The 27,526-nt window shown below is 26.3% G+C and overlaps 2 protein-coding genes across 7 annotated transcripts; one reads left to right on the top strand and one right to left on the bottom strand.

The window, feature by feature from the left end:
* Positions 1-3,718: 3,718 nt before the first annotated feature.
* Positions 3,719-20,781, bottom strand: LOC145849922 (uncharacterized). 6 transcript variants are annotated; one of them, XM_082955030.1, is made up of 13 exons: positions 20,673-20,781; positions 14,718-15,224; positions 13,282-13,517; positions 12,455-12,610; positions 11,824-12,029; positions 11,469-11,635; positions 11,165-11,326; positions 10,714-11,011; positions 5,834-5,920; positions 5,646-5,714; positions 5,260-5,580; positions 4,685-4,757; positions 3,719-4,391 (listed from the first exon to the last, which is right to left on the bottom strand). In XM_082955030.1, exons 1-13 carry the CDS (start codon positions 20,751-20,753, stop codon positions 4,277-4,279), a joined length of 2,478 nt encoding a protein of 825 aa, XP_082811156.1. In that variant the 5' UTR covers positions 20,754-20,781; the 3' UTR covers positions 3,719-4,276. The 6 variants fall into 6 exon arrangements, with proteins under 6 accessions (XP_082811156.1, XP_082811157.1, XP_082811160.1 ...); XM_082955031.1 differs by having other exon boundaries at positions 4,685-4,754; XM_082955034.1 differs by having other exon boundaries at positions 11,165-11,323.
* Positions 20,782-26,787: 6,006 nt separating this feature from the next.
* LOC145849979 (histone H2A-like) lies at positions 26,788-27,168 on the top strand. The gene has a single exon (XM_082955107.1). It carries the CDS (start codon positions 26,788-26,790, stop codon positions 27,166-27,168), a length of 381 nt encoding a protein of 126 aa, XP_082811233.1.
* The last annotated feature ends 358 nt before the right edge of the window (positions 27,169-27,526 follow it).

The raw sequence follows: 27,526 nt of genomic DNA, 5'->3' as shown, positions 1-27,526 counted from the left end.
AAATTACCTTTTAAATGTGAAAATGGGTTCTGAACAAAAACTTTTTTATCATATATTATTTTCTATTTTTGTTTGTACACACTTAAATATAATCAAAGTGAAAAATTAAATGTAATAGAAATTATGCTTAGATAACATTTAACTTAAATTTTGTATTAGTTAAAAAAAGGTTCCAAAAATGAGCGTTTGTGCACATTGATGTGCATAGGACTGAATTCAAATTGCACAGAAATCAAAAAGTGTCAAAACCAAAAAAAAAATCTTCTACTTTATGTCTTCTTATTATGTTTTTGTGTACACTCAAATATAATATATGGTGATAAAAAGTCTATTAGTCTACTTGATAATATCAATTTTAAGACATTGCCAGCAAAAAAAAAAGTTTAAAGAGAACTGATGAAGCTTAAGCAAACCTTTTTAATATTATTATCTTTTTATGTTACTTTTTAAATTTTACTATTTTTTAATGCAATAGTATACTTTAAATGCATTTTATAGTACTAAATCTTATAAATAGTTCTAACTAATAATTAAGATTTACCGTTTTTATCTTTAGTTTTTAAATATTTAAAGAAAAAATGAGTTCAGTACTGCCGTTGGTTGATAAGATTCAAGATGACTTTTTAACTTACTCAGTCTGCTGCAATAGTTTACGTCTTCCTAACATTTTGAGTCTCAGCAAGCTCTTTGTTTTTAGTGCACTAAATGGTTGTTTTTTATTTGACTTTTAAAAAATTCTTTCTGTAAACAGTACACGTCTTATAGATTATACTCTTACTCATGTTTTAGCTACTTTAACATTTCTAAAAGATACTGATGAGTAAGGCCTAATAAGTTTTAGGTATCTAGGAACTATCCGTAAAACGAAAGATAAAATGTTCTCTCTGCCGCCGCCAAGACACATTTAAGAGGCCGATCAGTTAAAGAAAAGCATTCTGGTAAATCATTTTCTTACTCTGACACAAAAAGTAATTTTTTTCTGTTGTACTTGATATATTGCAATAATCTGTGAAGTAAATAAAATAGAACTTTTATTCAAAAATACTAAACTCATAAAAAAGTTAATTAACGTAATACTTGTTTTTTGTTTAATTACAATGCTTATTTACTTATGCGGACTTCACTTATCCGGACAGTTTCAGTCGAGAATAAGTTTCAATACTAAACACAAAAATTTTTGTGTGATACAAATGTTTAAGCTTTCATGCTGTAAAAAAAACTTAAGTGTGTTTTAAATACTTCAATTAAGTCCATTAATATAGCACAAAATACTACTAAAGCTTACATTTAAACTTTGTTCAAAACTAGTTTAGTTATCAAAAATCTTGTAGGTAAAGTAAACCAATTTTAATTTTTTTAAATTATGTTATTTAAAATATAACTTAAAGTATGTTTGATAGTTGATTAAACTCTAAGTTTTTTTTAGAAAATTAATTTATAACAGTTCGTTTACAATTAAAATTCAAACTATATTAAAAAATGTTGTCAATTCAAAGTATTTTTTTAAGATGAGGTGCATGACAGTTATTTTTAGTTTTTATTAATAAGTTATATAAGTTAGACACACTAAACATACCAGATTTTAGAAATTGTAAAGACAAAGAAAAAAAACGTGTTGCACTAACAATTGAAAATAAAGTTGGTAAAAACAAAAAGTAAATAAAATTCTTTTATAATTGAGCAGTTTAACATAGGCAGGTCGACTTTGAACTTTAAAAACTAAATATTTAAAAGTTTAAAGCAGAAAAAGAGCAGCTGATCTTTTATCGTTTAATATGCTTTGCATAATATACAGTAGTTATATTATTTTTTGAGATTTTTTTTTTTTTACCTATCCGTAAAAATGCTTAAAATCCGGACATGTTTACAGAATAATCTTGCCCAATATGTCCAAATAAGTGAATAAGCACTGTATCTTAAACATATTTATCTATAAAACATAGTATTTAGCTAAATATTGTTATAATAAGCTAGAAAAATAGCTTAAATATTATATATTACTTGCTCCATATATACAGCTCCAGACTGATGCAGTGATCCAAAATTTGCAAGATGCTAAGTTGGAAGAACTTATTAAGAAGAAAAGAACGAGCTGAATAAAAAAAAAATATGTAAAATGGATCCTGTTTCCAATCTAATCAGGACGGATGGGATGAACAAGAAACAACTAAAGTTAAAAACTACTTGAATGAAAGAATATTAAAAAACGCTATTGAAAAAGCTTACGTTGAAAAAGACTTTTTGCAAGAAAACTTGAGCTCAAGTTTTTTTTTAAATTTCAAATAATGCTTTGTTGTATTATCTAACTATACATTTGTAAATGTGTATTATTAAGTGGTTTTGCCTGATGAGGAAATACATGTGAAAAAACACGTCATGTATTTAGTGTTAACAAAGCTTTTATAAAAAGCTGATCCAACTTTAAAATTAGTTTCATATTATTGCTTGCAAATTAGGAGAACTAAAAATGCTTTTCTTTTATTGGCATAACAAAGTAATGACAAGTCCACTTGAAAAAAATAACTTTTAAGTGGTAGCTAAATATGTCCTTATTCTTGCCAAAAATCCATTGATACTAGTTTAGACTTATTAAAAACGACTGCATTTTTGAATAAATGTACTCATACTATGTATTCTTAACTAGTTGAACTATTTTATTGTTCTTCTTAGCTTTTTTATCTTTAATGGTTGACTTACTATAAATTCACTTGTACTTAGCCTAAGAACATACAGGAGAAGTTTACACTCTTTTGATATGTATTAATTTTTACACCCTTGGCCATATATCATAGTTGCCAAAGGTTTTATGATTTTTTTTCAGGTTTTTTAAACTTCATGCAGGTTTTATAAAAAAACAAGTTTTTAAATACATTTTATTATATAATTGAATTAAAAAAAAAACCGTCTTAAATATTATAACAACAATTGAAAAGATACTTTAAATGTGATATATCTTTTTTGTACATAGTCAAAATTTTGTTACTTAACTTTTTTTTTTAATTCAATGTATTTCAGTGATTTTTGTTTCAATTTCCAGATTAATTTCAAAATTTCTCAAATACAAGGTTTTTTTACTTAAACTGTCAAATTCTAGTTTCTTGGTAACCGTGATATATGTAGCAAACTGCATGAAATAAATCAAATGTAACCTCAAGTATTCTCCCCGACTAGCATTTATGTTTCGGGATAAGATAAAACAAAATATACGACAAAAATATTTACATTGAAAATATTTCAGAGATATTTATTACTAAATTTAACGAATATTACAACTTAAGATTTAGATACGAACTTACTTTTCTACAAAATTCATAAAGAGACCAAAACATAAAGTAGGTTAATAACATAAAAATAAATTTAAAGTGAAACTGGTCATCAAACTTATTTGATTTTTAACTACGTAGTACAGTTTTTAATTTTTGTAATACAAATTAAAGAGCTAAAAATGAGAAAACTAAAGTAACGTTGTACTTTCGTTGTTATTAATTTCATCTTATCAGCTTCCTTAAAAACAGTTAAAAACAAGAAGAAAAAAAAATCTATAAATTATTAACTATGTTTTTTTAAATTAAATTATTTTTATAAAGTAATTCTGAAAACTCTGATCATTAATAACTAAAAGCAATTTTTTTAAAACATGATTAATATAAGTTAAAACTATAAAGCAACTTTTGTAGTAACTTTCATATACAAAGTATCTTCTACATTTAATTTGAAATAAGAGTGTCATAATTTATTAGAACAAAATATATACGAAAAAAAGGCATTTGATATTATTTTTTATTTTTTAACTCAAAAAATATGAAATTTAAACAAAATTGGCGTATAAAAAAACAAACTAAATTAATGACAATAAACATTTAATTTGCAAGAAAATAGAACACTTTTCTTTAGACGACCTTAAAATGTTTGCTTCGGAAAAGCTAAAAAATATTTATTTTTGTCAACAAAAAATCTGTTAATATTAACTTAAGCAAAACTTATTAATGTTTTAAAGTTGTCAAGCGAAATCATTTCACAATATTTATCTAGTATCTTTCTCTAAAATCAATGTACGGATGAAACAGAACAATATTTGTTGAAACAAGTGGACAAGGTTCAAATCAAAATCCAATATAAATATTAAAACCATTGGTACTGTAAAAATGTCGTTTAAAATATAAACAAAATATAATTAGTAACCTACTCATACAACACGTATCATAAAAAATAGCTTGTTGTCAGGAAATAAGCAGAACGGAAGAGTAAATAGGAAGCAAGAGTGAGAACAACGTTTTCAAACTTTAGGATGGTGCAGCTTCGTAACTTGTTGCTGAATGTTCGAATGTTGAACATTTGGCGGGGGACAGTCGAAGTAGGTCAGACCGCCGAATTCCCTTCCCTGCTGACCGCTGTTGTTTTTGTTAAATTAATATTTTTTTAATGATTTTTTTTTTACTAGATTATAAAGTTTAAACAATTTTTTTGTTGATGTTGTTTACTCAATAGCGATGCCAAAGATAAATTTGTCTTCGGAAAAATATTATCAAATAAGCAGTTAGTCAATCATTAGATAACATTTTATTTTTATTTTAAAGTCGTTTTTAATTACAGAAGTGTTTTAAATTCAACAAAACTTTATTTGTATTATACAATATAAAATTTCTTGCTAGGAACACATTTATGGTTTTAAAGTCAAACGAACCTGGTTAAAAATTGACCAAAACTGGGAGGTGGAAAATTTGTGAAGTTGTTGTCCATTAATTGCTGGGCGGCTGCTGTTAATATTAATTGTTTTAACATTCATTTATATTCAAAACAAGCATTTTTTTCCTCTTTAGCAAAACTTTAATTTACAAGACTACCAAATGCAATACATATTTGTTTGACAAATTTGAAAAAAAAAAGTATTTTTAAATATTATGAGTAACAATTGTTGGCATATTATCTAACCTGTTTTTTTATAATTCAGGGTCTAATAATGTGGTCTGGGTTGTTTAAAACTTTAATAGCTATTAGACATTATAAACAACTAAAATTACTATAAATAGGTGTATCATTTATTGTTTTAGAATACTTGTTATACCTTAGTTTAAAAAAAGACTCATTCATAATGTTTGTAATTTGAAATTAGTTTCATTCAACCCAAATTTCAAAAACAGTGTAGACAACGCAAACTTTTGTTTTACAATAGATAAATACTAAACAACCTGACATAAAACTATTTATGCTTAAGTATTTCATTTACGCAGAAACTAAGCAACTTTAAAAATTAAGTACCTTGTTGATTTGCAAAACTGTAGTGTTGAGGCGGCAACATCTTGTTGTTGAGCAGTTGGTTGCCAAGCAAATGCTGGGTGCTGACCAGTTGCTCCCCTGTAGCGCCCACTATCGGCATGTTAAACGCGGGCGCGTTGCTGGGCAATTGTTGACCATGCAGTTGGTTTTGCAACTGGTTTGCAGGCAGATGGGCGTTTGGTAGGTGGTTGTTGTGCAAGCTGCCGGGTAAGTGACTTCCGGGAAGTAGGTTGCTCGATATCTGGTTGCTATGCAGTTGGTTGCCAGGGTGCCACTGTAACGGCGGCGCCATCGGGGGGTTTTCTGCAAGAAATGTTTAGTTAATAAAAAATTTATATTTTAAAACTTGGTGGTTAGAAGCAAGCAACCGTTAGTTGGCGTTTTCAAAGCAATGATTTCTCGCAGGTGATTAGCTAATTGCTGGTTGCCATGATGACCTGTTGCGATGCATGCTATATGACGTCATAATGTTTTGTGACATTGTTATAAAGTTTTTAAAGGCATGCTAAATGTTAGTACAAACCATAAGTTTTAGTATTTTTTCAAAGAAACTCACGGGGTATGTATACTTGATTGACTATTTGCTGGAAGTTTTGCTGTTGAGGCTGGGGAACCACAAAAGCTTGTTTCTTTTCCTGTGCATCTGTTTAATTAGGTAATTTTACAAAAAGAATGACAGTATATGCGTCATAAATATGTTCTTTTGATAAAAAATTGATCATGAAAAACAAAAACTTTTTACTAACAAGATATTAATTGTATACGAAGTACACACTATAAATTTATGTATCTAACGGAGAAAACTTAAGTGGCAACAAAAAAAGCTTCAACTGGTGACACACATAATAAAAGTAATAGGAAAACTATTAAATTATAAGTTTTTAATTAAAAAACACTTAAAAAGTTTTCTAATTAAACTACTTATTTTTTCGAATACTAAATACATATACACAGCCACATGTGTAGAAATAACGGCTAGGAAATTAAACTTTCGTAATTATACTATTTTAAAATTCATTTCTAAATAATTATATTACTTAATTTTTATTTTCACAATTTTAAAGACAACCAGGTCTTAATATTAGTTTTTTTTTTTACTTAATACTAAAAATACACATGAGTTTTTCTTCAATGATTTGTCGTGCAGATATTTAGAAAAAAATGGGACTGATTGGCGTAACGCTTGAAACTAAATAAATAACTTTTTAAAATTAATGCACATAGTTATCATTAACGTTTAACACAAATATCAAAGTTTTTTACAAAAAATACAAAATTTTCCAGTTAGTTTTAAATTCATTTATAGTTTCCAGAAGTTTACTTTTAGCCTGTAAACAATGTATGCATACTCTTATATATAACAAAAAACCTTTGAACTCAATCTGATTTACACAAGAAACTTAGCTTTAACTTATCTTAATTTTGACAATTTTGAAAAAAATTTAAACAAAAAGTTTGAAAATTAAAAAGTAAACTAAAGAAAATCTAATGAGACTTAAACTTTTAGTATGAAAACAGCTATTTTTTACAGTATTATAAAATTTAATACTGAAACATTATAAAAGTATGATTATTAAGAAATTTTGTTTTCCATCACAACATAATATAAATATGGCTATGAAGTTAGCAGATTTTCTTTAACTGCTTACACGTAACATGCTTACATTTCAAACCAGTTAAAAATTTAGTGGTCTATAAAGCACAATATCTCATACAAATTTGATTTGGTGTGTAACAATTGAATGTAAATGTATTTATATAAATACATTTAGTTTATAAATAATATTTTAAGTAAACAGATTTTTTATTTTTCAGAACGAAAATACTATATAAGTTTGGATAAACTATTTTAAGTTACCAAATAAGTATTTAACAAAAATAACATTATATTAATTTTTTTTATCAAGTTTAAATGTTCTTGTATTTGATGTAAAACTTCTCAACGCTTTAAGTATATAAAAATCTAAACAAGCTACATTAAGTTAATAATGAATAAAAAAAATTGTTAGTAATGTGTAACAGGTTAGCTGTTTCGAAAAGTATATGTTTTTAAAATTATAAGATTTTATTTGATCCGAAAATCGAAAGAATACAGTTTTATTAAAAAGTTTTTTTTTTATAAATTTATATTTTATTTAGTAATATCAAACCAAAACATCAGGTAAGCATATATTTTTTAATATTAACAGGTTGTTTAAGATCTGTATTAATAAGAAGAGTTAGAATGTCACTTACATTTTTTTTCAAAACTGCTTATACAATTCATTTTCTATTAAAATTATTTCATGTTTGCAGGTAATGTAGTTTATAGATTAATTGTTTAGATAGACACAGAAGCATTCTTACTGTATTATTCTTCATGTGTTACAAGGATACAAGAATAAAGTACCCTTTCAAAAATAAAATATTACAAATAATTTCAATCAAAACCAAAACTCAATTGTATTTTTTGTGATTAAAACACTGACGCTAGACAGACTTTAATTAAATGCAACTATCTTAACTTCATCTTTAAAAAAAAGTTTTCAAATATATTTGAACTAAATTAAAGCCAAGACTATTTTTTAAAAGAAAGTAGTTATATCTTAAAAACTGCTTATGAAGTCAAAACTAGTCTAATAATTTTTTTGATTGATTACTTTTTTTGATAGGATGTTCAACAATAAAATATTAAAACAACGCTTTTAATATGTTCATCAAATATAATTATATTAAATTTTAAAAGTGTTATACATAAGGATTAAACTAAACTGAGTACAAAAGCTTTATTTGTACAAATTCGACTTTACTATCATAATTTAAGTTCTAACAACATTTAATGAGCTGTTAAATCTTATCAATTGAAGAGAAAGAGCAGAAGCTACAAAAAACAGTTGAGAACAATGATTTTTAATGCTGTACCTCTTAGAAAAAATACGGTCTCCTAAATATGTCAAAAAAAATTAAACCAGCGGTTGGTATTCTGTTAGTGGAGACATACTTATATTCGATTATTACTATTATTAAGTTGATATCTATTATACCGGTTCATTATTATTTTATTACTATATATTAAATTTTACTATCTCGTATTTCTGTATTTTGTGCTTTAACATATAAATTTTTTTTTTAAGTTTTAAAGTTTTGTTCATTTTTTAAGTTTTTCAAACTAAACATACAAAGCACTAAAAAATTTAATTATTAAATTAACTGTGGTTTTTCAATATTTATAAGCGAACAAAATATCTCTTAACAATTAAGTTTATTGAATAATTATTAATTTATAATATTAAATCAAATAATACTAATGGAGAATGCTACGTAATATAAAACAGTTTAATTCATTTTTAACTCAAAACTATTAATCGTAGCTAATTAGATAAGCAAATATAATAATAATAATAACTTTAAAAAACTAAAAGTTACTGTTAATTTGGGCTTAAGATAACAATAATTGAAAATGTAGTTACTAAAACGTTTTACTTGGCGGGCTTGATAAGACTTACTGGTAGTGAACTCCTTTTGGATCGTAAAATTTAAACATTTGACAAGTACAAGTAATTAAAAGAGAGTAAAAAAGAGCTTTTAACAGTTTAACTGAATTTTTCTTGTAAAATAGCATTGAAAATAAACAACAAAACTTTAGAGTATTAATATACGTTCTGTACAAAAATCCTTTACTCGACTCAACTATTTGCGACCAAAAACATTGTTCGATTATCGACGGGCTCTGTTAGTCTTGTTTAGGTATCCGATGTATCTATTGTACAAATGTGCTTTAAGAATATTATACTTTTTCTTTTCGAACAACAAAATCTATTTCTAACATAATTTATTTAGCTTAATTGTTTTGTATAAAAATCTAACACATTTTCTCTTGTCACGTTTTGCAACTACATTTAGCTCGTATCACTGTTTGATATGTTTTAACACTGTTTTTGCTTTTTACCTCTGTAAGTTTGTCTGATCCAGTCAAAAACATAATATTGTAGGTAAATAAACATTTTAAGAACATAAGTATGTAAATACAAAGCTAAAAAACTTTACTAACTAACTTTAGGTTCAATGGATAATATTTTCTAACTTAATTTTTTTTTTCAAACTTGAAAAGGTAATTTAAGTTGCGAATACAAATCTAATGCTTAGTTAAAAATTACAATCGTAAAAGTTTTAATTTTAATGGAAAAACAAATTTGAATTATTTTCAGTAGTTATCAAATTCAATTAAAGAAACGTAACGATTTTTTAATCAACAAAAAGTATTAGATTTATTATAATTATAACGCACTTATAAACACATTTTTACAATTTTAACATTAGTTATACTATGTAAACAAAAACATTATGTAACATGTTTCTCAATTTACAATTTCTCTTCAAGTTTTAAAAAGCAACTTTAGTGTACATAATATGTAATATACTATTATCAACTTCATTTTTTAAATTAGTTTGCATATTATCACTATAACCAAAGAAAAAAAAACATAAAGAGAAGCTAAAAGTTATACAAGTAATTTTGTAAAAACATTATAGTTATTCAAAATATCAATAAAAATATTTTTACTCTAACTAAGTTTAAAACTTGAATAATGCAAAAATAACCTCATTACAAGTTAAAATTTTTAAAGGAATTTTTTTTGTTAAAGAATAAAAAGTTTACTAAATAATGATAGCTAGTGTCCTTAGCTTAAAAACATAATAGAATAATTTAATATTAAGCATTAAAATATATGATAAGTCCTGACCGCTTCTAAAAATTTATCGTACAAAACGAATATACGGCTACACCTCGAAAACAAGCATTAACTTTTTTTCAGTTTTGGAAATAGACAAAATCAACTTCTAGGTTTTTGTACAAAAAGCGACTTTCAAGAAAGCTAATTATTATGCAATTCGTTTTTGGCAGCTACATTCAAGTTTGCACCTATATTTTTGCATTAACAAACCTCATAACAGGTAAGTTAGCATTACTAAAGTAAATTTTACTTCTAAAATTTTTTAACTTGTTTAAAAAAATGGTAGTCATTTGACACGGTTAGAATAATAACTGTACTGGATGTTGTAGTAACAACCTAACAACTTAATACGTTTAATTTTGTAATTATCTTTTTTATTTGAAATTAAGTGTAGTACAAATTGATCACTGCGATTATTTGTTGAGGTACTGAACTTAGATTATTCAAAAAACTTTATAGTTCTTTATTTAAAAACCCCCTTTTAAAATTGTTAAAACTGGACGTAATAAAATGTTTAAAAATTTTAGAAGAGTGAAGAGTACATAAAGGTTATCATTAGGAATTTCAGTTGAATTTAATTGAAGACTCTAAACCTCCTTTTAAATATTCATTACATAATAAAAAAAAAGATAAATTCACACCAGCTTGTACAACAAGTACAAAAAGTTTAATGCAAAAAGTTTAAATTTTTACAAAACAATTCATGCTGCTACCGTCTAACCTTCTTTCTTTGCGACATTTTGAGATGTCATTTGCGCGCTGACTTGTGCATCCGCGTTATCTTGTTTTTTGGGTTGAAACATTATGCTTTGCGAAGTGATTTGACCATCATTTACCTGCTTCTCCGAGTGCTCGTTGGTGAAACTAACTGGCACCTTTCGCTGATTTTTTATGTTTGTTTGTGGACTATTATCTTGAACTTGCAGTTTTGTTTGTTGATTTTCTTGTGATTTTGGCACGGGATTTACATTGCTTTTTGGTAAATTGTTTTGCTGCCTCAACATTGAATATCGCTTTGGCTGTAAAGTTGTTTGAAGCAAATTTTAGATGTAAGAAAAAGAATTGTCAAGTGCTCCAAATAATGCTTTTTGTTTGTTAAAAAATAAAATTTTACAAATATTTTTTTTTTTAATAAAAACACAACTTTCCATAGTGTTAAAAACAAATCATACCTGGAAATCTTTTCTTCTGCCGCTGTTTGGAACAGTAACTGAAATCTGCTTGTCTTTGATGTTGACCGTTCGCTCGCTGTCCTCAGTGTTTGTTCTGCTGCTGTATTTCCTGGCTATTTCTTCAGCCTTGTGCCGGGGATGACTGTCTTTTTGTAGACCATGCTGTAATAAAGTGACTTAAAGTTTTAAGACAATCTCAACAATAGTTCGATGTTGATTTAAAAAACCTAAACATCAGTGTAAGTTGGAATAATTTTTTCAATTGTTATAAATTTTTATTTTGAAAATAAAACTTTAATCTAACCTGATTGATGTTCATTTTTCTGAATCTGGTGCTGACGGGGTCGCTGATCGGATCTTCCCAGAAGTAACCGTCATTTTCCTCAGTCATGTTGGAAGAGTGCGTGGAATGGGCGGTCGTGTTCAAATCGTCTTCAACTGATTCCTCTACTTTGACATTCTGATTTTCTGCTGTACAATAATAAAAACTTTAAACAATTTGCTAAATTATTATAAAATTATCTTTTAAGTACTAGATTCTGAACTTAAAGCTAGTATAATTTGAAATCAATTTTTATTCAGCTAAAAATACAAAAGAACTTATAAAATTAGCATTGAAATCAGACTAGTTAGTTTCGAAACTAAGCTTGCATTCTAACTTGCCGACTGCTGAAGCTGCCTTATTACGTCATCACGGTGACTTTGACGTAAATCGTGTTCGCGATTGTTGTGCCTCTCGCTGTTGTCATAGTAACCTCGGTTGTTGTCGTGGTAACTTCTGTCGCGATAATCCCTCATGTTTCTCCTGCCCGAATGCTGGTAGTTGGGTCTTCTACCGTCGAAATTATTCCATCTACCTCCTCTGCTATAAAAGTAATTAACTAAAAATATGCTAGATACAAAACTTTGAAACAATTTCTTAGGCGTAGAGCAGTTAAAATTAACCAATTTAAACCCTATGTTTCAAATAACTACTATTCTAATGCAATTTTTTAAGCAGAATATTCCAGAATAATTTATACTTTAAAGTTTCAAGTAATTGTACTAAAATAAAACAAAGTAACACAAAAATAAAATCACTTAAGATAGTTAACGTTCTACAGCCTCTCAACTTTAAAGGAAACACAGGTAGATTTAGATACCAATTAATAAGTGTGTAACCCTATTTATCTTGTTGGATAATATTAGAACTATTAAGAGTATAATTCAATATGTACTTTGAAATTACATTATTTACGTTTTAGTTGCTATTAATTATTTCATGGGATTCAATACAAAAAGTTGTTTTACTTGTGCTTCCGTATGTTGTAACCATATTCGTCTACCAGCTCCAACTCCGTTTTGGGCGTTTGTTCGTGCTCAGAGTACTTGTCATGCATCCATTTTTCCTTTTCTCTGTCTTCAAAATCATGAAAGTCTCTTCTCCGTCTACCTGATCGCTTTGATCTGTCGCGTGTTACATACTTGTGTTAAAATACTCTTTGAAAACTTTTTAATATTGGGCTTATAGTGCCTAACTAACTGATAAAACATAGTACTTAAGCTGTTAAAAAACAAAATGATAACTGTTATGTCACAAAGATAATTTAACTTTACAAAAACTTTATGTGGCTAAAAAGGTTTTACATTATTAATAATTCTAGTAATCTTAAGATCTTTTAAAACAGCAAACATTTATCAACTAACTTTCTGATTGATTAATAACATAGGATTCAATCATTATTGACCCCTTTAAAACAAATTTATCTTAATTCTATTTGTTAAAGTTATTATTTTTTAGAACCTTCTATTTATTACTAATTATGATGGTAAATAGCTGTAGGTGTGTATTAAAAATACTAAAAAACAACAAACTAAAAAAATTTCTCAAGTGTTAAACTAAACTTAATTCTGAACGTTTAATTAAATTTTTTAAATTTCGTTAAATATTTTTACTAAATTGAGTGCTGCTAAAAAGTATACGTTGAAAAACTCCTTTGAATTTAGAGTAAATAACAATTAATACAAAAAAAAAGAATTCACTAAGGTTATAAAATACAACTAATGTAAAACTTGCTACAAGCTGACATGTATGAATAACAAAATTCAAAAACTTAAGCAACACATAAAAAACCAACGGATCTTTGTAGCTGCAGTCGTGCTGATAAAACCCGCCCAATCTTGGAGTGACCGGAGCTCCATTTTCTTCAAACTCTTCATCCTCCTCTACATGAAGGTCTTCCACATGATCTTCCTCGTCATTTAAATCTTCCCGATGACGAACTTTATCATCTTGTTCAATTGCCTTGTCTTTATTACTTGGCTTGTTTTGATTTTTTTCTCTATTTCTTTTTCCTTTTTGTTTTTTCTCTCTCTATAGAGTGCAATAAAAGTATATTAAATGGAAAGGTTTGTTTGGTTAAACATACCTTTTACTACTTAAGAAATGAAACTTATAAAAAATTGTTTGTAAAAATAGTATATTCAGGGTTTCTACTAATACTTCAGAAAATTAATCTGGGGAAGTAAAATTAAATAGTGAAAATATAGGGAAAATTATCAAAAAAAAATTGTCAGGTAAATGATGATAGAGAATAACTACTAAGCTACAGCTCATTCTCTTTTTCACTTTCTTTTAATATTAATTTCTAAGTTGATATTACTGTACATTTTCACATTAACTATTAAGTTTACTTTTATAGAAGAGTTCAATGTCTAAGGCCATAAGGAGATCAAGTACTTATTTTACAGGTTGATCTTGTTTTAATTTTTTTTTACTCAGCTAGCAGTTTCTTTTTTATCGTTTTGTTAAATCAAATTAGTTTTTAATATATAAAGGTACAAAATGAGAAAGCTCAATGGGTTCCTTAAGGCAAAAAAAGACAATTTCATAAAAATCTATCTTTTCCGCCAATTTAAAAGCAATTGTTCTGCAACTTTGTCAGTTTAATCTTGACTTATCATGAACAATCCTATTCAATATTTTTTCTTGATAAATTAAAAATAAAACTTTTTTTTAGTTTTAGTCATAAGGTTCTTAAATTTTAATCAATTTTAAATTGTTACAATAGGATTTTTTCAATAAGTACAAATAAAACTTCCTTAAGTTTGAGGTTTATTGATAACAAAATAGGCAATGAAAAATTTATTCATTATACGTTTGTATAGAAAATTTGTTACGCAACTGACTATAGTCAGTAGTTAATTTTTACTTTTTATTCTGAGAAAGGTATCTTATAGTGTATAGTTTTAGCTTTATCTCAAAACCTATGTTAGTTTAAGTAAAAAAAGTTTTTGAAATGTCAAAAAAATAGTTAAATCTAGTGATTTTTCAGAAAACTTAAAAAAAATGAATGAACATGGGAGCCCTGTATTAACCATGTATATAATCATTTTAATAGCGTTAAAATATATTTTTTAATCTTAAAGCAAGTTTGCATTGACAAGAAATTAAAATTGCAAAAATTTTAGATATTAAGATACTAAATTTGAATCAAAGCATTTTTTTACATTTAAAGGTAGATAAGTTATATCAAAAACATAAATCTACAATTGTTTTATAAAAAATTCAAACCTTGTTGTTTTGCTGTTTAGAAATAGGTTGTTTTCTACTTTTATTAAATTTTTCAGGTTTAGGAACAGATTTTTTTTCTTTGTTAGGAGTTATACCATCAACTGAAGTTTCAGTTATAATTTTTTCTTTCTCAATTAAAACATTTGGAGACTTTTTAATTTCAGACTCCTGACTTTTATTATCTTTATTCAAAATGTTTTCTTGTTCTAAGCATTCTGATTTTTTAATGTTTTCAACTGCAATACTTGCCAGTTTATCACCGTCAGTTTCAGAAGACTTTTCAACATTGCTTGGGGTACATTGTTCTTTAGATTGTTCACCCTCAGGTAGTAATTGTTTTTCATTTTGGACTTTAACTGTTTTTTCTGATTTGCCTTCACTGTTTTCATCAACCTCACCAACACTCTCGTTGCAAGACTGGAAATTTGCTTCACCCTCATCTGATGTGAAATCATCACTGGAATCTTGATAACTCAAATCCAGTTCGTCTTCAGCATCGCTGATTTCCTATGAAATTTATTTGTTATAAAAAAACTATTTTAATTTGTTTCAAAAACTGTAAAACAAGGTCATTTATTAAACACAAAAATAAATTCTGGTTAAGTAAACAACAAAGTTAGTAAATACTGTTAACTAAATTTATAGGTATTTTCTAAATATTAATTGTGTAAGTTTAATAAAAACTTTGATTATAAGACATTTATACAGAGTTGCCACTCATTTTTTCAATTTTTCTTTCCAGGTTTTCCAAATTTTTCCAGGTTTTTAAAAGTACACATTTTTGGGTCTTTTTTAGTTTAAAGTTAAGTTTAAGGTAAGAAACTGTGCTAAATAGTATAAAAACATTTAAAAAAATACTGCTAAGCTACTTTAAATGTGTTTTTTAATAAAACAATTTTTAATGATGACAAAGTTTTTTTATTTATATATTATAGATTTTTTGAGTCAAATCAAAATTTTACTACTGAACATGTAAAAATTTTTTTATTCCAGGTTTTTTGCCTAAATTGTCAAAATCCAGGTTTTTCCAGGTAAAGTTGCAACCCTGTTTATAACTTAATTATACTACTAACTTTTTACCAAAGCTCTAGACTAGAAAAAAATATTAAAAAAAAGTTTAAATAGTATATTCTACACAAAAGTTTAGCCTTACGCATAAAAGAAACTCATTTATTAAAATAGTAATATAAAAAAAATCTTCAGATTCTATTGTTAAATGTTTTAATATCTTAATTAACTTAATAACATAATAGTGAGATTAACAAAAGTAGAAAATATTCAATGAAAAAGAATTATTAAACTAACTATAATACAACAAAACAAAATGTTCAGTTAATTAAACAAATAAAGAAATTCAATAATCAAATTATTTTTGTTTATATAACTCTGGTTTGTTCAAAAATATTGATATAGCCTCTAATCTCACTAGGTCAATTACATTATTGCAATGGATAAAAACTCTAATACTCGATAGCATATAGTTATTTGCACAATCTGTGTAATTAATTAAATATTCTGCTATTGATGATCTTTTTGCAGCATTGATAACTGTTTTTGTTTTTGTGTTAGTCTTTACTTTCATGAAATTTAATACACATTTTGGTAAATGCACTTTAACTCTTGTTTTAAGATGCCTGGATGTCTGACCAATATAACTTCTTTCGTAGAAGCAATTAAAATTATATACAACACAACTTTTATCTAGGTTGGGTATTGGGTCCTTAAACTCCAATCTTAAAACCAAGTTTGAAACAAATACTATTCTAAGTTTTTACTAAATGTAAGTTGATTATATGAGATATTGTACTTTCTTCTTATATAACTGTGATATTTTACCCAAATATGGTAATTTAAGAACAACAGGAAACTTATCCAGTCTTTACAACTTACTTTAATCATTAATAAAAAATTCATCTTTTTAAAAACAAAATTATTTTATTCACAAAAACAAAATGACCATTTTCAGTCTAATATATGGGCATAACCTGTAAAGATCATTTTATCTTTATTTTTTTATGTTTTTATAAGACTTGTAAAAGTGAAATTTGTAGATTGTAGAACTTTTATTTTAAAATGTCAAGAGTTAACTCATAAAACTTTAATTCATTTATTTAAAAGTAACTAGATTTTGTTTATAAACAACTTTCGTCTACAACAGGGTTTCCCAAACTCATTTTCTAAATCGCCCCCTTTTCGGAATTTTGAAAAATAATCGCCCCCCCCCCCCTCAGGACTTTACAAAGTAATTTTTCTCTTGAGTACAAAATTTTGAGCCGAAAAAGTTGTGTTCGAAATGTAGTTTAGTCTGGTACTTCTTATGCATGCACTTTTGGGCTGTGTAGAAAGTAGTTTACAGGGTTTGAGAAAATAAGTTACATTTGTTTTCTTATAAGCCCAGTAAAGTGTATTAAAATACTTAATTATTAAAAAGCCTTGTGTAATCTGTAATCAATCCTGTTTAGATATGAATTGTTTTAAAACTAATGAATCTTTTAGGGTAGTGGTGGACAACTTTTGTAATCAGCAATTCATATTTACTAAAAAATCTTTTCTAGTTTCAACTTGTTAAAAAAATGTAATTGCAGGCTGCATAAATTCAAAAATTAACATATAAGAAAATTAAAAAGCAAAATTGTAATAAAATGATTTAGTATGATTGTGATCTAGGAAATACTATTGTGAACTGAAAACCAAATGGAAAGTGTTTTTAAAAATATTAAATATCAAAAAACTAAATCTGTTATTTTGCACAAGTAGTTTTCAAGTTACTTAGCGGGTTGAAATTTGACTGGATCTTAACCGTACATTACCCATCTAAAATCTTAACTGAAACCTGACATTATAATAATCTCTCATATAACGAATTTCAGACATTTAGAAGTTGATACTAAGTAACTTATTTAAGCCGCACAAAATACTTAAATTATTTTATAAATATGCATATTCTAAATTTACTATACCAGAGATTAAAAAATTATAAAAAAATGAACAGTTCATTTTACACATAATAAAATAAATATTAAAACATAATTTCTGATCTAGTTTGAGCAGGTTTGACCGACTGGTTGATTATCTCACATGAAAAGTGGTTTCATCAACAGCTTCAGTTAATACAGTAAAATAATTAATTTCAATGCTAAGATATGTTATAAGCAAGTTACTTGTAAAGTTAAAAACTTAATTTTAAACTTTTTAAATAATATGTCTTGTAGTAGAATACCATTAAATGGTATTTGACTTGGAATAACCTTTAGGAAACTAAACCTTAATTTTACCATTTTCTTTTTTCTTAATTTAAGTTCAAAAAAAATCAAAAGTTTTACAGTTAATTCTGTAAACAGAAAGTAATTGATTAAAAAAATCTTTTAATTAGGTTAAAGTTTTGTTTTGTAACTGTAGCAGTCTTTTTGATGGCTTATTTAATACTGTTTAAACTTCTTTTTTCTCTAGTTATTAGCTTATAGTAATTTACCAAAAGAAAATAGTAAAAAACTAAAAGCTAGTATTAAACTATCAAAATAAACAACACATTCTAATTGCTAATATATTAAAAATTAAGATAAAACAAAAAACAGTAGTATTAATAGTTTAAAATTCCTTAATATATAGATTACTTAACAATAATAAATCAAGTTAGAAAATAAAATTGAGTTTAAGAATCTTTTAAATAATGAAAAATTTGAAGTTATTTCAAATAGAGACCTCAAATCTATACTCCTTTAAAACCAAAAAAAAAACTTTTTGAAATAGAAACTTTAATGGTTATAAGATTTTTTTATTTATACAGACTATGCAAGTAATAATAAAAATATGTCAAATAAATTTCCTTCAAACAAATACTTTAATCACTATGCTATAAAAACTTTTAGTGTAATGTAAAACGACAAATATAAACTACAAAATTAAGCAGGTCAAAATAAAACTATTAACAGATTTAAAACCATTTAATAAATACAGTGGACTTCTGTTCGAGTTCGCACTTTGAACAAAATCAAAAAGTGCAAACTAAAAAATTATTACCATTTTTTTTTACAAAATGATAAATTTAAATATGTTATATGCAATAACGTTACGAATTAACACGAAATCAACTAAAACATAAAACAAAAATTCATTAAAAAAATAGATATATAAGGTATTAAATATTATGTGTTTTTTGTTTTATTAATACTTAGTTAGTAACATACTTTATTTAAGTTAACTTTTAGAAAATATAAATTTGCACTTTGTTTAGGTAAAAGTGCGAACACAAAAGGAAGTCTACCGTAATTAATATTTATTAGGCATTATGCAAGCCTGTTGTAGAATAAATAACTTAACTAAGTTTTTATTATAAAAAGACTACTTATATACAATACAAATCAGGTTAAATAAGAAGTACTTTAAAAGATCAAATAAAAAAAAACTTTTATAAAATAATGTCTGCTACTGAAGTCTAACATAATGTGAAGGATGAGGTTCATGACTGCTTGCAAGTTTTTCTAATCTTATTCTTAATCAGTAAAATTAAGCCTCCTTTACAAATATCTAGATTAGATCTTTTGCTCAAGATGTTGATAACTTAACTGAAAGCTTTCTCAACAACATAGCTAGAAGGAAAAACTATAACAATCTAAATTCCTCTCAAATGATTGGACACTTCTGCCTTAATTTTTGTTGAGTCCAAAAGCTTTCATATCGTTCTTTGGAAAAAAATACTTTAAGTTCAAGGTCAGTTTGTAAGTCTGAGAAGGTTTCCTGTAAGTCGTTTACTTCAAAAAGATCTGCCTCAAAGGGATCCATCTATATGATAGCTTTTTTGTGTCAAATCGTAATTTTACTACTTAATATGTTGCAATTGGTATAAGTTCCAGATTCTTTAGGATTTTTTTGCTAATGTCAAATTCCAGTTTTTTTTCAGGTTTCTACTTAAATTGGCAACCCTGTATAGTTTTATTGCTTAGTCTAACTTAGTGGCTTTTCAAAAAACAATTGGAAATATCATGAGGTGATAGTTAGTAATATATAACATATATTTTTACAAATCATTTATGATCCCAAATAACATGTATGTCAGGTTATAAAATGGTGAGAAGGATTCCAATTGTCTATGATCTATGTAATTGTTAAATTAGAAAATATATGAATGAAAATATGCAATTTACTTGAAAGTAGGAGTCATAAGTACTTAATGTTTTTCTCTATATTTTACATAAACAAAATAAACTTTTTTTGATAAAGTTTTACCTTAGGGTCAAATATTTAATAGCAAGCTAAAATTAGTAAAATACCAAGATAAAAAGTAAACAATTTATAACAGCCCAAAATTTCAAAATCGCCCCCTTACTAATTATCGCCCCCCGACTTACTAAAATCACCCCCAGGGGGGCAATATCGCCCACTTTGGGAAACCCTGGTCTACAATAAAATTTATTTATTAATGATTTAAATAAGTTTTTTGAAATATTTTCAAAACATTTTAAGAATTTTTACCAAATACCTATTAAATTTTCACTAGATTTTACCTTTACTAAATAACTTGTGTGCAAATAAAATATTTTACAAATTCAAAAAAAATAATTAAAAGTTTTACATATTATCTAACTTCACTATTAGACGTAATAATATTGTATAAAAATAAACTTCTTGTACAAAATAAATTCTTGGAACATAAAGCATCAATTTTTAGTTAATTTGTTTATTTTCTAATTGTTATTTTTAATGTGGTTCAAAGGAAGTTTTTCATTAATCTTAAATTTACCAGAAAAGTATTTCACAAAATGTTGTAAAATATATTCACTTTTTCTATTTTTAGTGCAAAGTTAAGTTTGGCCTGTTGTGATTTCCAAACAAACATTATTAAAGTTGTTTTTTACCTCATAATTTTTAGATATAGTTAATTATTAAATTATATATAAAATCTAAAATGGAAAAAAAAAAATTTTTTCAATAAAATTTAATGTATGAACAACTAACAGAAAGTTGGGATTTCTGTGAATTTTCTCCATCCTCAGATAAAACTTCACTCACATTTCTGTTTCTTCTTCTTCTCAACATTTTAAGATTCTTTAGTAAGTTTTTTAAAAAAAACTGTATATTGGAATTAATTTCTATTATATTACAGCTTTTAAGTACAAAGTTTTAACTTTTTTAAAATCCTTAAACAGTCAGTTATGCAGGGTTGCCACTGGATTTTGGCAAATTTTCTCCAGGTTTTTGTTCAAAAATTCCTCCAGGTTTTTAAATGTACACACTTATGGGTCTATTTTTAACTTCATATTAAGTTTAAGGTAAAATACTGTGTTAAATATTATAACAACATAAAAAAGATACTGTAAACCTATTTTAAACATGGTTGCCACAGAAAAAGCTGAGAAAAATTTCCGGACTTTTCCTGACTTTTAACTAAAATTTTCCTGACTTTTCTAAATCTAAACTCTTAAGTTGTACTTATTCTAAAATACATAATCAAACACTTGAAACAATATAAATCTTCCAATCTTATTTTTATACAGGTTAAAACATCAGTTTTTTGATGAATTCAATCATCTAACTTCCATTACATCACTTGAACCATCTGTGTATAATTGATGTATTTGCAATAAACAGCTCTATCAGCAAAATACTTGTATTTTCTAAATTGATACAGTTCTAGTTTGTATGCCTACATATAATCTTTAACTCTTCTTCTGGATGTAATAGTTTCTCATTTCATACTGTTTTAAAGCAGAGCTTTGTTAATACTTAATTGAGTTCGACCACCGCCTGGTCATTGTGCAACACAAATAATGGTTGCAACAACTTTCCAAGAGAAAATTTGGCAGGAAATTTTAATGTTTCAAAATAGAACTGGTCCTAACAATCTTCCTTTTACTTAAGGCTCTTGAACTTTAATGCATTCATTGGACAATTTACCAAAATTCTAAATTGTTCAATGCTAGTATCACCTTCAGTGTTGGAGCTTATTTTTTACTAGTTAAGGAGTGCACAATGTTCGAAAAACGCTTAACAACAACTGTGACTCCTAATTTTTCAAGGCTATGCAGATTTAGGCATGACATATTTTTTACAAATGTACTTCCAATAGCCATTTTGCTCCAGAGATTTTCAACTGCTTTTATAACAAATAACCTATATTTTTTGTTAAAATTTAAGACCTTTTGTTCTTCAACTAGGTCTTTTTTCCTCAAATTTGCAAGCAAATTGGTTGCAGCACAACCAAGATTAGGGGCAGGTTTTAGGGAAGCTTGATCATTTAATTCAACCTTGAATAACTGGTTAAGCTGAGGTTCGTAACTATCACGTCTTTTATAATGATCCACAGCAATTTAATTACCAAGAACAAAATATTCTCATGCATAAAGGAAACAACAGGATTGGTACTTTGGTACAGGGTCAAAAAAGGCTGCATAAGAGATATCACATAATTAAAGAAACGCAAGAAAATGTTGGTGTATATATCACAGTTTCACTAGGGAGTGTTCTTGCCATAGATCATCAATACTAAAGAGCATAAAAAAAACTGCTTCTTCAAGTAGGTTAGTTGTTCAATATGTTAATAGAAAAATTTTGCAGTTTTACAAAGGCTTTTTATTAATTTATACCAGACAATGCCATTGAAAACTAAATAATTTTCTAAATTCCTAGGAAAATTTCGCAATTTTAGTCTGACTTTAAGGGATTTTTAACATTTTTTTTACTATTTGAAGGCTTTGGAAAATAAGGAATTTTGTAAATTAGTCTGACAAAATCTGACCTTATTTTTAAACTTAGTCAAATTTCTTGACTTTTGTCATTTTTCTTTAGTTTATCCTGATTTCCTGACCGTGTGGCAACCCTGTTTAAATGTGTTTAAAAAAAAATTATCATCATCAAATTATCTATATCATACATTTTTTAATCAAATCAAAACTTTACTATTTAATGTTGAAAAATTGTTCAAAACTCTAAATTTAATCAGTTTATTTTTAATTTCTCAAATTCTAGGTTTTTTGGCAATCCTGTTTATTAAATCAGCAGTTAAGGGCATAAGGGGTTACACTTTTTTTTTTTGAAATTTGATCTCACTTTATATAGTTTTTACTAAGCTACAAGATGCTTTTTACAGATTTTAAAAATTAAAATTAATTTTTGAGATATAGATGGTCAAAGTCAAAAGTAAGAATAGGATCCTTATGGGAGGCGCAAACTAAAACAGCAAATAACTAGAAATAAATTAAAATCTTTCTCCTCCTACGTTTTTGGGAAAACTACCTCAAGCTTTTTGGAAATGTTCCTTGCTATATTTAGAAAATTCAGTTGGAAGGAATTTAAAAAAAATAATATATTTATAATTAAAAAACAAAAAAAAAACATTTATTTGTTTATTTTTTATTTAGTTTTTTTTCTTATTTTAAAATTCTTTCCAACAGAATTTTTTTCTAAATATATCAAGGAATATTTCCTGAAAGTTTTAGGTAGTTATCTCAAAAAATGTAGAAGGAGGTAGATTCTTAGTGAAATAGTATATTTTTGCCATTTTAGTTTGCGCTTCCCATAAAAAACCTATTGTTGCTTCCAATTTTGACCAGCTATATATCAAAAATAATTTGAATTTTTTAAATCTGTAAAACGCATCTTGTAGCTTAGTAAAAACTATATAATATAGGATCAAATTTCAAAAAACGTGTTTTACTTCCCCCTATGCCCTTAAGTTATTATGCTAATTTAATAATTAACATTATTTTATCATTCTGTTTTCAGCTTTTTAATGTTTTTTAACGTTTAGCCTTTAAAACAATTATTTAGTTGTTAGTTATTTTAATGCTGCTTATTGCAGCTGAAGACTTTTTTTTATTAATAAACTTTAAAGGCTAGCAACCCTCGTATTAATATAATCAGTGCTACTATTACTAAAATAAAATACTAAATGTTAAAAAAATATCAAACAATTTTTCAGTTTTAAACAGGTAAAAATGCCATTTTGAATCATTTAAACTTTTTTTTTTTTGTTATTGCTAGAATTAAAAGAGTTTTTAAAAGGTAAGACAACATTATTTTTTAGTTATAATAAAAATTTTAAAGAGAAAAATTAAGTATCATTATTAGATGGTTGTGACAAAAAACTCCTTATGTTTAAATACTTTATTAACAATGAAAGATGGAAACAATAATAAGTATAAATATACACATGCATATCTAGTATGAACATTAATATATAGTAAAATGAGCTCATTTTGTTGCTCAATATAATCTATGTACTAACAAAAACTATTTTAAGTTTTACAAAACTTATTAACTACAGGGTTGCCACTCTTTGAGTTAAAAAATCTTCCCTGAGTGACCATAAACTTCCCTGAGTTTTTTTTCAAATGGCCAAAAATTATATTATTTATTAAAAAATTATAATGTTAATTCTTCTATGAAAATTGTAGAACTAGCCGCAAAGTTAAAAAAAATTCTAAATAAGCCCTTAATAATAAATAAAATTAACTTTTTTAAACAAAACATTGAAACTGGACTAAATCTAATTCTATATCTAGAAAAAAATTTCCATGAGATTTTTTTTTTAATCTAAAAATTTTCAGGAAATTTCTAGAAAAAACCAAAACTGCCCTGACTTAAAAAAAGAATCAAAATTCCCTGAGATTTTCTATAACTTGAAAATTCCCTGAGTTTTCCTGAATTCCCTGAATGTGTGGCAACCCTGTAACTAGTTTTTGGGTGTGGCAACTCCCAGCAATAAAAAAAATTCTAAACTACTGCTAAAAAAATTTATTTGAATTGGAAAATAAACTTTAAAATATTTGCCCTATTACTGTAAAAAACAGCTCAAGTCTGATGAATCATATAAAACCATTACTAGTTTAAATATTTGTAATCCTTTAAACAAATACTTTTTAGGCAACTATAAACAGTAAAAACACAATATTTTTAACTATTCTAAATACCAAAAAATAAAAACTAAATAATAAGATTGTAATATATTCGATTACAATGTAATGTATTTAAGAAAATTATGGCTTTTTAAAATGTTTTTGTATATGAATAATCTATTTAAGTAATACTTTAATTTGTAAAACTAATTTGTGCTGAACTTTATAATTTAATTTATACTTCCAGCTTGATATAATATTATTAATTTATTTGTTTCTTTTATTGATTTAAATATGTTTGTTTAATACTGTAATTTACCTAAAAAATAAACAATGTGAAACACTATAACAGTTAAATTGTTTGCCATAACTAAAATATTTAACTATAATAAACTTGGTATTTCTCATTACATTTAAAGAAAAAATTAAGATGACACTATTTCTTTTCCTGCCATTTTTACATTATTATTTGTACCAACATAGTATGATTCAAAGCTTGATTATGATTAACTATTTTGGTCCTTTTCAGAACTATTTTATATAGCTACAAATTCTTGCTAGAATTGATAGTATGTAATACTGACATTACTCTAGTTCTAGCCTAAAATAACAATAGAATAATAATGAGTAATGTTTAAAAAGCTTTAAAAGTTTTAAAATAACTAATAAATTTTTATTCTATATGTTATTAAATACTTTTTCTATTAAAGTTAAGTCCCTCAGAGTAGTTTAAATAACCTAATTCAAACTAGTAAAAAAATGTCATCCAAATTTCAAACAGCATATTTAGAATGCATAGCTGCCAGACTTTCTTAGCAAATCGGTAAAAGTTAATAAGCCATGAAAGTTTAAATAAAAATAAAGTGAATTTTACAAACTTAAATCCGGATACAGGATCCAGTAATCACTACTGTAAACTTTTTATTAACCGTTATAATAGATAAATTATACCTAAGTAATTTTTAAGTTTTTTATTTAGTGGTTTAATAAGAAACCTATATTTATTACTAAAGCCTGATAGTAAATATATTGGTAAATTTGCCTTATAATTTTTATTTAAATCAGCTTTTAAGATTACATTAAAATTCAGTTACATATTTTTGTTAAACCACATATGTATATTATATGATGTATCAAAATAGTTTATGATATATAACATTTACTATGATATATAACATTTACTTGAACATTATTAGAAATATAATATAACATTATTTTTACATGCTAACTTTACTTAATTATATCATATTTTTTAGATAGTTAACAATTTACTTTCCTTTATTATTTGTTTATTTTAACTTTCTATTAAACTATTTATCACTCTACATTACGGTCTACTAAACTTTTTTCATATAGCCCCCTTCAAAGAAATTAAAAAAGCAATGGCCCTGCAATAAAATTTCTTAAAACTTCCTTAAGACCTTTATTTTTGCTTTTCATCATCAACTATACCATATCTAGTAAAAGTTTTCAAATTACTACCCCTTGACTACTTTGCGGCTTATGACCCCTCAATTTCTAAATTTGCCTCCAAGCTCTGACCCACTTTAGGAAACGAGTTTAGATTAAATTTACAGGTAATTAAATTAAGTATTTCTCTAAAACTGAGAAAACTGTTGAGAAAAAGTCAGAAACGTCAGTTTATATAACACTCAAGGCTATGTAGTAATTTTGATTTTTTTTTCATAATTTTATTATATCTTATAAATCTAGATTTTATCATTAGCTTCTACATTAATTTAGTAAAATTGTAACTAGTTGAACAAAAAAATTATTTGAAGTAATTGGTATGTGATTTGTATTTGTATTTTAGCGGTAAAGTATAACTTAACTACTTAATCGATATAATGTTGCGATGTTTGGCGTAATCATTTAAAGCTAAACTGTATTGTTTGTTATGTTTTCGTTACTTTATTAAAAAAACTGTGATTACATTTGTAGAAAATTAATGAAACCAAGACTAATTTGTATTCAAATATCGTATTTATAACTTTAAGTATATAACTAGCTAGTCTAATTATATAAATGTAGTCTAGAAGATAATTCAGAAATGAACTTTGAAAATATGTTAATCTAAAAACTGTTATTAGAAGTTACTAGATAAAACAAAATAAGTTTAACCACTTGTTGGCGTGTTACAATCACATGAGGACGTATACTTATTCTATTAGCCGAGGTTCGTAACTTCTAATATACATAATTAAACTTTGTTAGTTGTCATCAATCATCAAAGCATCATGTCAGGACGTGGAAAGGTAGTAAAGCAAAAATCAAAGCCAAAAAGTCGTTCGTCACGCGCTGGACTTCAGTTTCCAGTCGGTCGTATTCACCGTCTATTGAGAAACGGAAACTACAGCGAACGTGTTGGTGCCGGAGCACCAGTCTACTTGGCAGCAGTATTGGAATATTTGAGCGCTGAAGTGCTCGAATTGGCTGGAAATGCAGCTCGTGACAACAAGAAGCGTCGTATCATTCCCCGTCACCTTCAACTTGCCATCCGCAACGACGAAGAGTTTAACAAACTTTTAGGAAGAGTTACTCTTGCCCAGGGAGGTGTGTTACCTAACATTCAGTCTGTCCTCTTGCCTAAGAAGACTAGTGACAAGAAAAAGGCTTAAATTAGTAAGCAAACCCCGGTCCTTTTAAGGGCCACCCACTATTGTTTACAAAATATTAAAAGTTATTTAAAAGTGCTTTTTTTAACAGCACTAAATTTACTTCGCGACCATTAGGACAAATATTTTGTAAATACTTAATTTTGTAACTGATCACATTTGTTAAGCTCTTAGCGCTATTTGTTTTTATATAGGATAGTGATATTTACGAACATTTTTTACATACATTATAAGTAATTAACTTCCACTTAACTTTATTGCTTAAAAAAAGTTTACAGCTTTAATGTCATATAAGATATCTTAGTTAAAATAAGGTTTTTAAGTTATACTGTACTATTTAAAACGTATACTCTGACACTTA

This window comes from Thalia democratica, chromosome 2, assembly GCF_965202585.1.
Source record: "Thalia democratica chromosome 2, ktThaDemo2.hap1.1, whole genome shotgun sequence".
Classification (NCBI taxonomy): Eukaryota; Metazoa; Chordata; class Thaliacea; order Salpida; family Salpidae; genus Thalia; species Thalia democratica.
The sequence above is the reverse complement of the archived record's forward strand: the minus strand, read 5'-3'. Positions and strand labels throughout refer to the sequence as shown.